General features: G+C 53.3%; 1 protein-coding gene across 1 annotated transcript; it reads left to right on the forward strand.

The window, feature by feature from the left end:
- Window positions 1–9,775: 9,775 nt before the first annotated feature.
- Window positions 9,776–12,700, forward strand: LOC103676933 (putative protein FAM90A26). The gene is made up of 4 exons (XM_008706149.1): window positions 9,776–9,910; window positions 10,369–10,568; window positions 10,994–11,102; window positions 11,765–12,700. The coding sequence occupies exons 1-4, from the start codon at window positions 9,791–9,793 to the stop codon at window positions 12,698–12,700; spliced, it is 1,365 nt and encodes a 454-aa protein (XP_008704371.1). The 5' UTR covers window positions 9,776–9,790.
- The last annotated feature ends 775 nt before the right edge of the window (window positions 12,701–13,475 follow it).

A 13,475-nucleotide genomic window follows, 5' to 3' on the forward strand; every position in this document is an offset into this window, starting at 1 on the left:
GGCTTAGGTCTTAACTGCCCCTTGCCCATGATACTGACAAATGCTTTTGTGGTTGTCTTATTTTAGGACATTTTGCAGAAGTCATTCCTGAAAAGGCTACAAAGCAGAATGTCAGTGTGGTCCCATCCAAGCCGCAGAACAGGATGTCAGCGCTCTTTTATTTTAACTGTCCTGACTCCGTACTTTCTTCTTGGGGACCCTGGTCCTGACTGCCTAACTAAGAAGAAACTAAAAAAAGGGGAGGACGCGGGTGCGGGTTTCACCTCCTCCCAGAAATCACCACCCCTGCAGCTCAGTGGGTGAGAACCCTCCATCACCCCGAACCCCGCTTCTCTCCAGGGGACTTTCCTTTAAAACAACCCTCTCAACTTCCTCCTCCTGCATGAAATACTGAACAGGGGCCAGCCCTGTTCTCGGCCACCCCTGAGACACCGACGACAGACGTCGCGGGAGACACTCGGAGACGGGAAGAACCGTGAAAATACCTGCTCTCCGCACAGCCGTGTGCTACCCAACTTCCCGACACCGAACCGACAGCCCGGACCGGGTGTGGACGCGGGGAGGACCCTGCGGGGCCGAGGCCGGAGCACGAGCCTGCCTGCGGAGCCCCGGGAACCGGACCCGTGCGCGCGGAGACACAGACCCGCGGACCAGCCCAGCGGATCCGAGCCCAGAGAGGGGAGACCCCACAGCCCCGCGCACAGCCCCGCCAGGGACCCCGCGTCACCGCGCACGAAGCCACAGAAACCCCACCGTCTACACAGCGCGCGCTTCCTCCGCGGGGTCCTGTGAGCACGGACCCCTCGGCAGTCCCGGCTCAGGCGGCTTCTCCTCACCTTCTCCTCCCGCGGCGGGTCCTGAGGAGACCTGGGTCCTGTCGGAGCGGACGTATAGCCACGTCCTCCACTGCGGGTCCCGCCAGTATGGACCCGGACCCATGTCCTCCACTGCGGGTCCTGTCGGCGTGGACGCGGAAACCTGTCCTCCACGGCGGGTCCTGTCGGTGTGGACGCGGAAACAGGTCCTCCACTGTGGGTCCTGTCTGTGTGGACGCAGACCAACATCCCCTCGAAGCCTCCACAGCGGGTCCTGAGGAGGCAGGACTCCTGTCGGTGTGGACGGGGAAACATGTCCTCCATTGCGGGTCCTGTCGGTGTAGACGCGGAAACGCGTCCTCCACAGCGGGTCCTGAGAGCATGGACACGCACCCCACTCCTCCACAGCGGTTCCTGGGGAGGCCGAGCTTCTGTCCGCGAGGACGCTTCCCCACGCCCTCCACAGACGGTCCCTAGGAGGCCGGGCTCCTGTCGGTGTGGACATGGCCCCACGTCCTCCACAGCGGGTCCTGAGGAGGCCGGACTTCTGTCAGCATGGACACGACCCCATGTCCTCCACAGCGGGTCCTGTCGGTGTGGGCGCGGACCCACGTCCTCCCGAAGCCTCCACAGCTGGTCCTGAGGTGGCCAGGCTCCTGTCACAGCGGCTGCGCACGCCCGATTCTGGGCGGGAGCTGGGGTCCTGCGCCCTCTACAGGCCGTGGAGGCAGTGCAGGACTAGGTGGAAGCACCTGCTCCCTCCCTGGGTCCAGCTGAGTCCATTTAATTTTGGAAGTTCAAGCAGAATGGAGCCCAATATCCCCCAACTTCTCCAAAAATAGTTAAGGAACAATTAGTTGGAAACAATATGGAATGACAATAGTCCCTGACCAAACAGTGGCACTGAACATGACCCTGGCCCTGATCCTGATGCAGACCCACACTCTGACCTGAACTTGATCTCAAGCCTGGCCCTGACCCCAATCCAAGACCCTAACCCTAACCCCCAACCCTAACAATGTTCACAATAATCAAAAGGTATAAACCATGCAAATGTCCACCAATGGTGAATGCATAAACAAAGTGTGGTTAAGGGTTTGGGTTTGGGCTGGGGTTTGGGTCAGAGTTCTAGATCAGGGTTTGGGTTTAGGATCAGGGTGAGGGTAATGGTTAGAGTTAGAGTTTAGGGCTTAGGCTTATGATTTAGGGTTTAGGGTTTAAGACTTACGGCATAGGGGTTAAAGTTCAGGGTCAAATTTGAAGTTTGCGTTCTGGTTTAGGGTTTGGGTTCATGGTTCAGGGCTTGGACTCAGGGTTTGGGTTCAGAGTTCGGGTGTGGGTTATTAGGGTTCTAGTTTGGGGTTTAGGGTCACGTTAAGTTTTAGGGTTAAATTTAGGGGTTAGGGTTAGGTTTAGGGATTACACATATTCTTCGGTTGTCATCATGGACACAGAATTTCTATCTGAAGTTTATAAATCTGAAATTTATTTAGTCTGGGTGTCAGGAGCTGGTTCAGAATCTAAGGTCACAGTAACTGCCTACTACAGCATTCTGATCCTAGAGTCTCCCAGTCATCCAGAAGCTGCTTTTTTCTTGGCTCAAATACCCTTTGCATAGAAGGGCCAGCAGGTGCCAAATTTGGGATGATTTCACAATAGTAGAGGCGTGAAACCAAATATTGTGGAAATGTTCATAGAAAATGAAACAGGAGACAAATAATCTGTCCACTCCTGATTCTTCCACGATAACAAAGACCAAGTTCCCAGTAGAATCTGATAATGTTCCCTAGGAAGGATTATAGTACTCATTACCAGTACCAAAAGAGGCCCCCCTCACCTGGTTTAAACTAAGAATCACAGGAGGATACTTCCTATTTTGTTGTCAAAAATATAATTTTATTGATAATTATTTGGATGTACCAGTGTACATTTGTGGAAGCATTCCCAACATTTTCCATCCCCAAATCCTCATCAATACACGGATAAAATGCAGGCAACATAGTAATACACTGCTCATTGGAATACCAAGTACAAGAAGGGCTATTAGAAGTAATTAAAATATATCTATTATTAAACTCAGAAAAAGCACTCTTTATGGGCACTTAATGAGAATACCTACTAATAAGATCTAACATCTCATCATATGGAATTCACCCATAAAAATCATCAAGAACAACAGCCTGCTGACCACTGTAACCACCCCACCATTTACCTATAGGCTTGTAATACATACCTCAACCGCTAGAGACACACTTCTCAGCAGCAGAATGGCACTTGCCCACTCCTGGGGACCAACTATTACAGTGATGTAAAAAATCCCACTCCTCAGAAAGCCCAGCCGTTAGGACAAAGTCACAGAAACTACACCCACAACTTAATAAAGGACAGACATCTCGTTAGCTGGACGCTGAAGATCACCAGCACTCTCACCAAGCAGCTCCACAGTGGACTCCAGGTCTGTCCTCTTCCCAGGGTTACGAGGCGCACCGCATTCTTCCAATACTCCATCCTTAGAACAAAACCTTTAACTGCCCTCATCAGTCCTGTGTGCAGACTCACAGTGAGCCTTGCGAAAGCCAGACACCTTCTTGAGAGCACTCAGCCTCTCACGCCTAACCCAGCAGATGGAGGGTGCCGCTCTCCCCAACTTCTGTACCAACTAGAAAATACTTGGAACAAGTCTTGCCATACTCCATGCAAAAGGCATATTCTTCATCTGCAAAATTATTGACGGTGAACCACCAGGGATTCCTCGCAGCTTCTTGAACCTAGGTAAATTGGAGATACAGTTGGCCAGAGCTATTACCCCACTTCCCATAGCCACACACACACCCTTACCTTCTGCATTCCAGACCAGTTTCCATCAACTTTGCTCATTCTCAGCCATTGTCTCTGCAGAATAGTACAGTAGTACCAAGGTGCCAGGACTGAGGTGGTAGGTACTAAGCCAGCACCTTGGACCCACTCACTACCAGAAATCAATACTCGTTTTATCAACAAATGCATCACAGAAGACGTTGCCACCAAGGCAATTAGAAAAGTCATTACAACAGAGGACCTAACAACCTGTGAGAATCTCCACAGCCCCACTCCCTGGTGATGACATGGAGACAATGCTGTGGGAGACACTGGAAGACGTGCCTTGCAGGTTGCCACCACTGGAGGCAGTGCAGTGAGAGACGCTGGAGGACTTGCCAGTGTGGCTCACTGCCACTGGAGGCAGTGTAGAACTGCAGATGTGCAGGAGACACTGGAAGAAGTGCCAGTGCAGCTTACTGCCACTGGCAGCAGTGCAGAGCGAGATGTTGGAGGCCCTGCAAGTGCCTCTCACTCCCACTGGAGGCAGTGTGGAGCTGCAGTGCAAGACACTGGAAAACCTGCAGTGCAGATTGCTGCCACTGGAGGCAGTGCACGGAGACGCTGGAGGACCTGCCAACACGGCTCACTGCCACTGCATGCAGTGGGTAGCTGCAGTGTGAGAGATGCTAAAAGATGGGGCAGAGCAGCTTGCTGCCCCTGGACTAAGTGTTGACCTGCAATGCGAGGGATGCTGGCAGATGTGCCAGTGCAGCTTACCACCACTGGAAGAACTGGTGACCTGTAGTGCGAGGGGGTCTAGATGTGCCAGTGCAGCTCGATAACATGGAGGCAGTGCAATGGGAGATTCTGGAGGACCTGCCCTTGCAGGTTGCCCCCACGGGTGGCAGTTCTGAGTTGCAGTGTGAGACACTGGAAGATGTGCCTGTGCAGGTTGACTGGACTAGAGGCACTGCTGAGCTTCAGTGCAACACACCAGAAGAACTGCCAGTGCATATTGCTGCCACTGGAGACAGTGTAGAGCTGCAGTGCGAGATGCTGGATGACGTGCCCTTGCAGGTTCCCACCACTGGAGGGAGTGTGGAGCTGCAGTGTGGGACACTGGAAAACCTGCAGTGCAGCTTGCCGCCATTGGAGGCAGTGCAGGGAGAGGGGCTGGAGAACCCACCAGTGCACCTCACCGCCACTAGAGGCAGTGTGGAGCTGCAGTGCAGAAGGGGCAAATGTGCCAGTGCATATTGCTGTCACTGGAGGCAGTGCAGTGGGAGACACTGGAGGACCTGGGTCACCTGTGTACTCCTCGAAGGCCTTGGATTGAGTGGCTGCGGTCACTCCATGAAGGAAGGCAATCTGCATTGCTAAGTCAACTGAGGTCAGAGAACATCTCATCTCAAACTCTCCACTGAACATCCCATCACAACAGATTGTCTAGGAAAGGATGAAAACTCAATGGACACTTTAATCCTTTAAGAAACAGGTCCAAACGTGGTGGATGCAACTTCGTATGTGAAAAACGGTGAAAGGTATGCCTCCACTGGCCCCAGATCGGGTTTCTTCTACATGGGGAGTGGTCCTGAGAGTGGCCAGTGCCACTTTGGCCAGGTTGAGCAAGGGACTGGGTAGTCGTTTAGGATGGATGGGGCATAGGAGGATTGGGACGAGGTGGCAGTATGGGTGGGGCAGAGGTCAGACTGATGGGCCTAAGGGTGGGGCGGTGGCAGGGCCCCCATGAGATCTGGTGAGGCCAGGCAAGGCTGGAGGAAGCTGTGGTAGGGCTTCAAGACAGCAAGATGGGACTACACCATGGCTTTAGGGCCATGCACACAGGCCCAGGAGCAGCCTCATGAAGAAGAGAGGAGAGGCCCATTCAAACGTCCCTACAAGGTCCAATACACACCAATCGTCAAGTCAGGAAACCACCCCGGGGCCCAATAGGATTGGAAATGGAGGCTCTCCCGTTGGGCTTAGTGGTGGTGGTACTTGGGCTGCTTTGGAAGAATGATGCTCCCTCGGATTCCAGTCAGGAAGCCCAGGTGATAGGATGCAGGTTTCCATCCCTGACTGTCACTGAAAAATCCCAAAGACAGAGGTGCCTGGATGGCTCAGGGGCCTACTAGGTCAGCTCTTGATTTCGGGTCAGGTCATGGTGTCCGGGTCCTGGGATCAGAGCCCGGGTCTTGCTCCACACTCAGCGAGGTTTTCCCTTGAGGATTCTCTCTCTCCTTCTCCCTCTGCCCCGCACACCACTCCTGCGGGCTCTCTTTCTCTGAATCAAAGAGAATCAAAAGGACAAAATCACAGGCCATCTGCGTGGCATGGGTGAGGCTGATGGCAGGAGCATGAGAAATGGGGGAAATCGCACAAATATGAACCGAGAGGACAAAAGGCTAAACTCGAAAGTGCCAGTGGCTTGACAGGAAGGAAGAATCAACAGGAGGAGACGAAAAGACATAGAGCCACACGGGTCCACATGGGGACTGGCCAGGACCCACAATTTGGGTCTCAACACAAATGGCCAAAGAAGACAGTCCCAAGAGGTCACATAGCAAAGGATGCCATTGCTCTGAATATGCGAGCTCAGGCAAAGTCCTAAGGACAGAAAGGAGAACGGGGAGGGCAGGGGGTGCGGTGAAGGGACCCTGGAAATGTGTCATGGATCCAGAGTTTCACTTGGAAAAGTGAGAAGCTTGGACATGGAGGATGCTGATGGGTCCACAACAGCATGAATGTACTTGGTGCCCGGAGAAAAGACACCTCAGTGGACCCAAACAGGAAGTTCTAGTTGAGGAAAGGAACAGGCATCCAGGGGCACCTGGGTGGTCAGTCCGCGGGGGCACCTGGGTGGTCAGTCCGTTAAGCGTCGGACTCTTGATTTCAGCTCAGGATATGATCTCACGGTCTTGAGCTCGAGCCCTGTTCCGGAGCTGCCCTGGACTTGGCGCCTGCCTGAGATTCTCTCTCTGCCTCTGCCCCTCCTCCCCCGTACGAGCTTTCATTCTTACTCTCTCTCTCTGTCGCTCTCTCTCAAAAAAAAAAAAAAAAAAAAGGAAGAAAGAAAGAAAAAGGTAAAGAAACAGGCATACAGGCAAATCTTTTCTATTCTTACGAAATATATGTCTTCTGAAAAGCGTATCTGTGCATACATATGCTCTATAATGCTTGAAAAGCTAAACAGGAAGGACGCTTCAGTGGGTCTGGCCTACTGACAGGAAAGAGCATTGGATTGGTGGGTGTCACGGGCCTGAAAGGTCATGTGACGTTGGGCCAGTAGAAAAGTCAGGGAGGGAAGGAGGTTGGCCCTTTGTGACCATTCCTCGGGCACGCTGGACACGGAGGCTCCTCCAGCGGAGTCCCTCTGCAACCCTTTGAGCCTCTACTGAGAGACAGGAGGAGCCCAACTGCATTTCAGGTGGGTTGGTGACAACTGGGTTCTCCCTTCAGCTGTCAGAGAAGCAAGACAGTGTGGTAATTATGGAGGGGTGTGCCTTTTCTCATCGGGTTAAGCACACATTCATTGGAAAGCATATTCTGAGAAGAGAGACTGGTCAAAGACATGGCTGTCAATGCTCCTGACTCCCCGAGGTTCTAATTCCAGGGGAACTTTACCCCACAGTCTGATGTGTGCGGGGTCGTGGAGGAGCTGTGACAGAATCCTGGTGCATTTGGCTGTGGGCGCTGAAAGCCTAAAGAAGGAACTGGTTCCGAGGATGTGGAAAGAGCCTCATTTCCAGGGGATTAGAAGTGAGATGGGAATGGGGCCCTGAGAAGAAAACCTTCAAGAAGAGATTACAGACACACAGATGGGCAGCTTCCAATAGAGTAGAAAGTATGTTTTGCAAAGTGACTTTGTAATTGAAAATGGCTTCCTGATGTGTGAAACGGGAAATTCAGATTTTGAAAGGAAAGCATAAGTTCTTTCCCATTTTCAACTCTGTGTGCCCCGTGTTGTATTGCCATAGCATGGATTCTTGTGTGTTCATCGGGGCAGTGGCTGGTGCCACTGCGTATGAGTTGAGGCCAGTTGGCACATGAGAGGATTGGGAAGGCATGTGGGTCTGGGTGGGGCAGGGTAAAGATGAAGGACATAAGGGTGGGGCAGTGGCAGGGCCCCCATGAGATTGGGTGAGGCCAAGCAGAGGCTGGAGGAAGCTGTGGTAGGGCTGCAAGGCACCAGGCTGGGACTGGGCCATGGCTATAAGGGCCATGCACACACGCCCCAGGAGCAGCCTCATGAAGAAGAGAGGAAAGGCCCATTCAAAAGCCCATCCTAAGCCCAAGACACGCCAGTCTTAGAGTGGGAAACTACCCACGGGGCCAACAGGATTGGCAATGGAGGCTCTCCCCCTGGGCTAGTGCTGGTGGTAGCTGTTGGGCTGCTTTGGAGAAAGATGCTCGCTTGGATTCAGGTCAGGAAGACCCACGTGATAGGATTCTACCATTCTACCCGCCACTCTCTTTGAAGAATCCCAGAGACAGGGGCGCCTGGGTGGCCCATTCGCTTAAGGTGCTGGCACTTCATTTCCAATCAGGTCTTGATCTCAGGGTCCTGGGATCCAGCCCCACATTGAGCTCCATGCTCAATGGGGAGGCTGCTTGAGGATTCTCTCTCTCCCTCTCCATCTGCCCCTCAACCCTTCCCACCTCGCCCCTGCTCTCACTCATTCTCGCTCTCTCTTTCTCTAATGCAAAATAAAACAAAACAAGATGAAACGGTCATAGCCTCTGATGTGTAATTTTCTTATAGAAAAGGAGTATACTGAAAAGGCGATCTGTGTAGAACACCATTTCCCCGTGCATGAAAATGCTCCACAAGACGGCATTGTTGATTGGATCTGGCCCTGCTGCCATGAAAGAGGATTAGATTGATGGGTGTCAGGGGCCTGAAAGGTCACGTGACCTTGGGCCTCTAGGAAAGTCAGGGAGGGAAGGAAGTGGCCCTTCCTGACCATTCCTCGGGCATGCCAGACATGGAGTCTCCTCCAGTGGAGTCTGTCCAGTACCTTCCTGAGCCTCTACTGAGAGACAGGAGGAGCAACGTTGCATTTCAGGTGGGCTTTTGGACAACTGGGTCCTTATCTTAGTGGTCAGAGAAATAGGGGCCTGAGGAAATGATGGAGGCATGTGCCTTTTCTCAATGGGTTAAGGACTGGTTCGTGTGAAAGCATATTCTGAGAAGAGAGACCAATCGGAGGCATGGTTGGCAATGCTCCTGACTCCCTGAGGTTCCGATTACAAAGGAACAGACCCCAACAGTCTGATGTGTGCGGGGTCATGGAGGAGCTGTGACAGAATCCTGGTCCATTTCGCTGTGGGATTGGAAGCCTAAAGAAGTAACAGGTTCAGAGCACCTGGGTGGCTCAGTTGTTTACGTGTCCGACTTTGTCTCAGGTCATGATCTCAGGGTCCTGGGATGGATCCTGTCATGGGGCTCCCTGCTCAGTGGGGAGTCTGCTTGTCCCTCTGCCCTTCCCCTACCTTGTGCGCGCTCTCTCTCAAGTATATAAAGTCAACCTTAAACACGAAAGAAAAAAATCACTGGTCCTCACGAAGTTGGAAGCTATTCATTTCCCAAGGATTAGACGTGAGTTAAGAATTGGGCACTGAAAAGAAAACATGAAATCAAAGAATTCAGGCCCTCGGATGGGCCACTTCCAATGGCGTAGAGGAGAAATGATGTTTTTCCAAGGGATCTTGTAGCTGAAAATGGCTTCCTCGGGTGTCAGTGGGGAAATAGAGAGTTTGGAGAGGAAAGCATACTGCTTTTCCATTTTCAGCTTTGAGTGTCCCATGGAGGATTGCCACAGCTTTGATTCTTGTGTAAACTGGGGGGCAGTCGTGTCCCTGGTCTTGCTTCCAGAGTGCATGGTGAGAGAATTCTGGAGCGTCTCCGCAAGCAGTCACTCAAGGCAACCTCACCTGCCTTTCCTAAGGGCCCCGTCCTGGGGCTGGGTAGATAGGAGAAGGTGGAGAACAGGGAGGGAGGAGAGGTCACAGGGTGACAACTGTCTTTGATCCGGTGGTCCCGAGGCCCTGTCATGCCTACTTGGAGAGAAGGGACAGGAATATGACTCTGCTTTTTTCTTTGGACTCAGGAAATCCAGACATCCATCCCCGAGGCAGGCCGATCGACCGACGTGTCCCTGAGGGAGCTGGGACTGATGGCGAGCAGTCACACCCAGCCTGGGCCCTACAGACCCTTGAGAGCCCAGAAAGGGAAGAGGCCACAGAGGGCCCCCGTGGCACCCCGGGCTCCCGGGCCAGACGAGGAGGATCCCAGGGTAAGTGGAGGCCGGCTTGTGTTGTGAGCAGGGGGTCTGCCACGACTCTGGAGACAGGCTTGGCACAGGGAAAGCTCTGTGTCCATAGGTCAGTTGTCCTTTCCTGGGCCAGGACGACCTGCTCGGGAATTGCATCGGCAGACACGGTGGGGCGTTCAGTGACGCTGAGGGTCCACCTCGGGGGTGCACAGGCTCAGGTCCAGGCTGGCGCTTGTCCAAATCTTTCCGTGTGGTTCCTTCTATTCAGCCTGAGACCTGCAATCCCTCCTCCTTGCCCCTCGTTACCTCAGGCTGGGGGAATCGTCACATGGTCTTCGATAGGCTGGCACCTCACAAACCATAGGTGATGTCCCCTGTCCAAAAGCAATCTTCTACTCCCCGAATGTGTCCGTCTCTTGTTTTTTGCAGTGGGCCTGAGACTTGGACTTACTCACTGACCCCTCTTCCTTCCTCCCCAGGTGAAGTGCAGGGACTGTGGAGCCTTTGGGCACAAGGCATCCAGCAGCAGATGCCCCATGAAGCACTGGGGTGGGGCCCTCGTCCCCCAGGCCTGGGGCTCCAGGAAGCTGAAGGAGAATGTAGAACCATGGAGTCAGCAGGACCAGCAGGATCCCGGGCCCTTGAAGCAGGCTGCGAGGGAGAAGGAAGAGGGACAAAGGTGAGGAGTGGGTCTCGCTCCTGTCCCCAGTCCATGGGCTGACATCAAAAGACACTGTGTCTCTGCCCCTGGACACTGTGTGCTGTGCTGTCTGCAGGCACAGACAGGGTTGGGGAGCTCTCCATCTTTCAGAGGTCCACACTTAGGCGACTGTGCTGCCCTTGCTGAATCGGCGAGGGTGTGTGTGTTGGGGAGGATGTCCCTTCGCCAGGTGCCACATCGGAACTTGGCAAATGCCTGGCAGACCCACAATAGGCCCTGAATGCCAGTAGTTCCTGGGCAAACCTGGAGGGCTCCCTGGAGTTGGGTGGTGGGAGAAGAATAGCAGAGGAAGGAAAGGATGCCGTTGGCCGAGGCCCAGAGGTTGCATCCCAGCTGAAGACACGAAACTGAGTTCCTTCAACTTCCCATGCTTTGTTGTGCAGGCAAGAAGTCCAGCAGATGGAGGCCCTGCTCCAGAGATTCCCTAGGAGACCCCAAGGGGGGCAGAAGCCAACCTGGAAGGATTGCACAGAATCCTGTGGCTACATGAGGGTGAGTGTCCCCTGTTTCCCGGCTCCTATTCTCTCCGGGGGACCCTGATGGGCTTCGTTGCCCTCCTGGGTGAGGACGTGGCTCAGCTTCCGTTCAGAGCAGTGTGATTTCAGGGGCATCCTCTTCCCCCATTTTCCCTTGGTGTGCATCATGTTGCCTTATTCCTCGGATGTGTGCGCACGGTGAGCAGGGTGGGATGTGAACAGCATTGCAGGACACTCTTCTAACACGTAGGACCCTCGATGGGAGAAGAGGCAACTTTCCTTTGGGACACGTTCTCCCACATTGCCCATCAGAACTCAGTAGCCACCAAAGTGAATCCACACCCTCAGGATTCCTATGGCCTCCGTAGCGCGGTAGCTGGAAGCGCTGGTCCGCTGGAGGAACCATAGACGCATAGAAAGCAGCTTCCTCTGCTCCTCCCCCCTGTAAAAAGTGTATCAAGGGGATCCTGTTGAGTATTTATTCCCGACCTTCCCGGAGCTATGGTCCCACTTCCTAGGTAAACAGAACCCTTTTCTGTCTTTCACTGTTGAATTGAACATACGAAGGTCTTGGGGTTTTTTTTTTTTTTGTTGGTTTCTTTGTTTTCCTTCATGGGAATGTGGCCGTGGTGGTGAGGAAAAACTAATGTGCGTTCTGTGTGTTGTCTTTTCCCACAGCGTCCACACAGGCCGATGCCCGTCTACACCACCAAGAGGGCGTCCGTCTTGGAGCCTCACCTCACATGGCAGCCACCTACCCAGCCCCCTGACGTGAGAGCCTGGTACCACTCCGTGTCTCCTCTCGGAAGCCCTGCAGGGGGCCTCGTCCCACCCGGTGCACCCCATGACGCTCGGCATGGGGTGACCACTGACACGCCTCACCTGGCATGCCCACCCTTTGGCAGGAAGGGTGGCCCGGTTGCCCACCTGACAGAAAACAGGTCCCGAGGAGGCTCCCTTGAAGGTCCCCAGGCTGCGTCCAAGGCACATGGCGTGGGCCATGCCCAGGCACGAGCCAAGGGTCCTGAAGAGAACTCACATCCTAATGCAAGCAATGGTATGGTTCAGACCTCCCAAATCCACCCCAAGATGCCAAGCAAGAGATGTGCCCAGATCCCCCTAGAGACGGGCCTGAACCCCCGAAAGAAAGCACGCTGGAGCCCCTTCCAACACACCCACAAGGGCAAACAGGGAGGCCACGTGGGAGTTTCTGAGAGTCTGTGTCCTCCAGCAAGGAGAAGTGCAGGTGGAGTCCCAGCAGCACCCCCGGTGACCAGGAACACACCTGCCCCAGGGCAAAGCATCGACCTGCAGCCTGCACGCACCCGACCTCACCTGGAAACTGTCCAGGCGTGCACCGAAGCCCCATGTCTGCCTTCCAAGCCTGCCCCTGGCAAGGCCCTGCGAATGGTCTTCATGAGATTGGACAAAGGCCGCTGGAGCTCCAGGCTCCTAGCAGCTCCCTCATTCCATCCTCCTGAGAAGTCAGCCGCTCCTGGTCAGGGCCCTCCCGTCGTTCAGAAATCGGAGGGACCCTTTGGTCGTGTCCCTTCGAGTGTCCTCCATGATGACCTGCAGGTGTCCTCATCCTCTGAAGACAGTGGGAGAGAGTGAGACAGCCCATGGCCTCGGAGACTTGTCCTCCAGCCCAGGGGACCCTGAGGAGGTGTTTGTTGAACTGACGACAGGTCACAGTCCTGGGCTGTTCTGGTGAATCCACACATCCTCAGCTGCGTTGGACGGAAACGGTGGAGTCCACATCATGTTGCATGGCTTGCTTGTGGGGGGCCTGCATGTGCAAAGCAAAGACACACACACAGGGCCCTTTCTCTATATGGAAATAGATGTGATATTTCAAAGGGTACTTATGCATCTGGGATGTCAAGCTTGTTTTATTTAAAGACATTCTCTATGAAATTGAGTGACATTATCATGAAAAGTGGTAAACTTGAATGTAAATTTAACCTAGGACCTAAAACTTTTTTTGTTTTACAAATACCTGACTTGGGGGATTGTGGATAAACGTCCCACTGCGTGGCACTGTGTTTTGTTCTGAGTGAGATGAGATTTTCTGGACTCTGTGATGTGATGGCTGTGGAAATTGCATGGGGAATATTTAACCTGGTTTGCTCAGTTTCGTGATTAAATGTTATTCCAAAGTTGTGTGTAGTTGTTTTATCCTTAATAAAATCTTCCCAACTATGACTTAATGTACATGTTTTTTTTTTTCCCCTCAGCCTTTCAGATCCTTTCTGTAATGAATTTCATTCATCATAGCTTAATCACCTGAGAGGAAAGAGGAGTTTGATGGGACCTAGTGTTTCTTAGACTTCGAGGATCTCAGGCACACCCGGCTCTCCTGCATGAATAGATGCCTAGAAAACATATT

Source organism: Ursus maritimus, unplaced genomic scaffold (assembly GCF_017311325.1).
Source record: "Ursus maritimus isolate PB19 unplaced genomic scaffold, ASM1731132v1 scaffold_28, whole genome shotgun sequence".
Lineage (NCBI taxonomy): Eukaryota > Metazoa > Chordata > Mammalia > Carnivora > Ursidae > Ursus > Ursus maritimus.

Coding starts and splice junctions, on each gene's coding strand:
- LOC103676933 (XM_008706149.1), top strand. CDS start 9,791: ATGGCGAGCAGTCACACCCAGCCTGGGCCCTACAGACCCTTGAGAGCC. Junction 10,569..10,993: donor GAGAAGGAAGAGGGACAAAG/GTGAGGAGTGGG, acceptor TTTGTTGTGCAG/GCAAGAAGTCCAGCAGATGG. Junction 11,103..11,764: donor AATCCTGTGGCTACATGAGG/GTGAGTGTCCCC, acceptor CTTTTCCCACAG/CGTCCACACAGGCCGATGCC.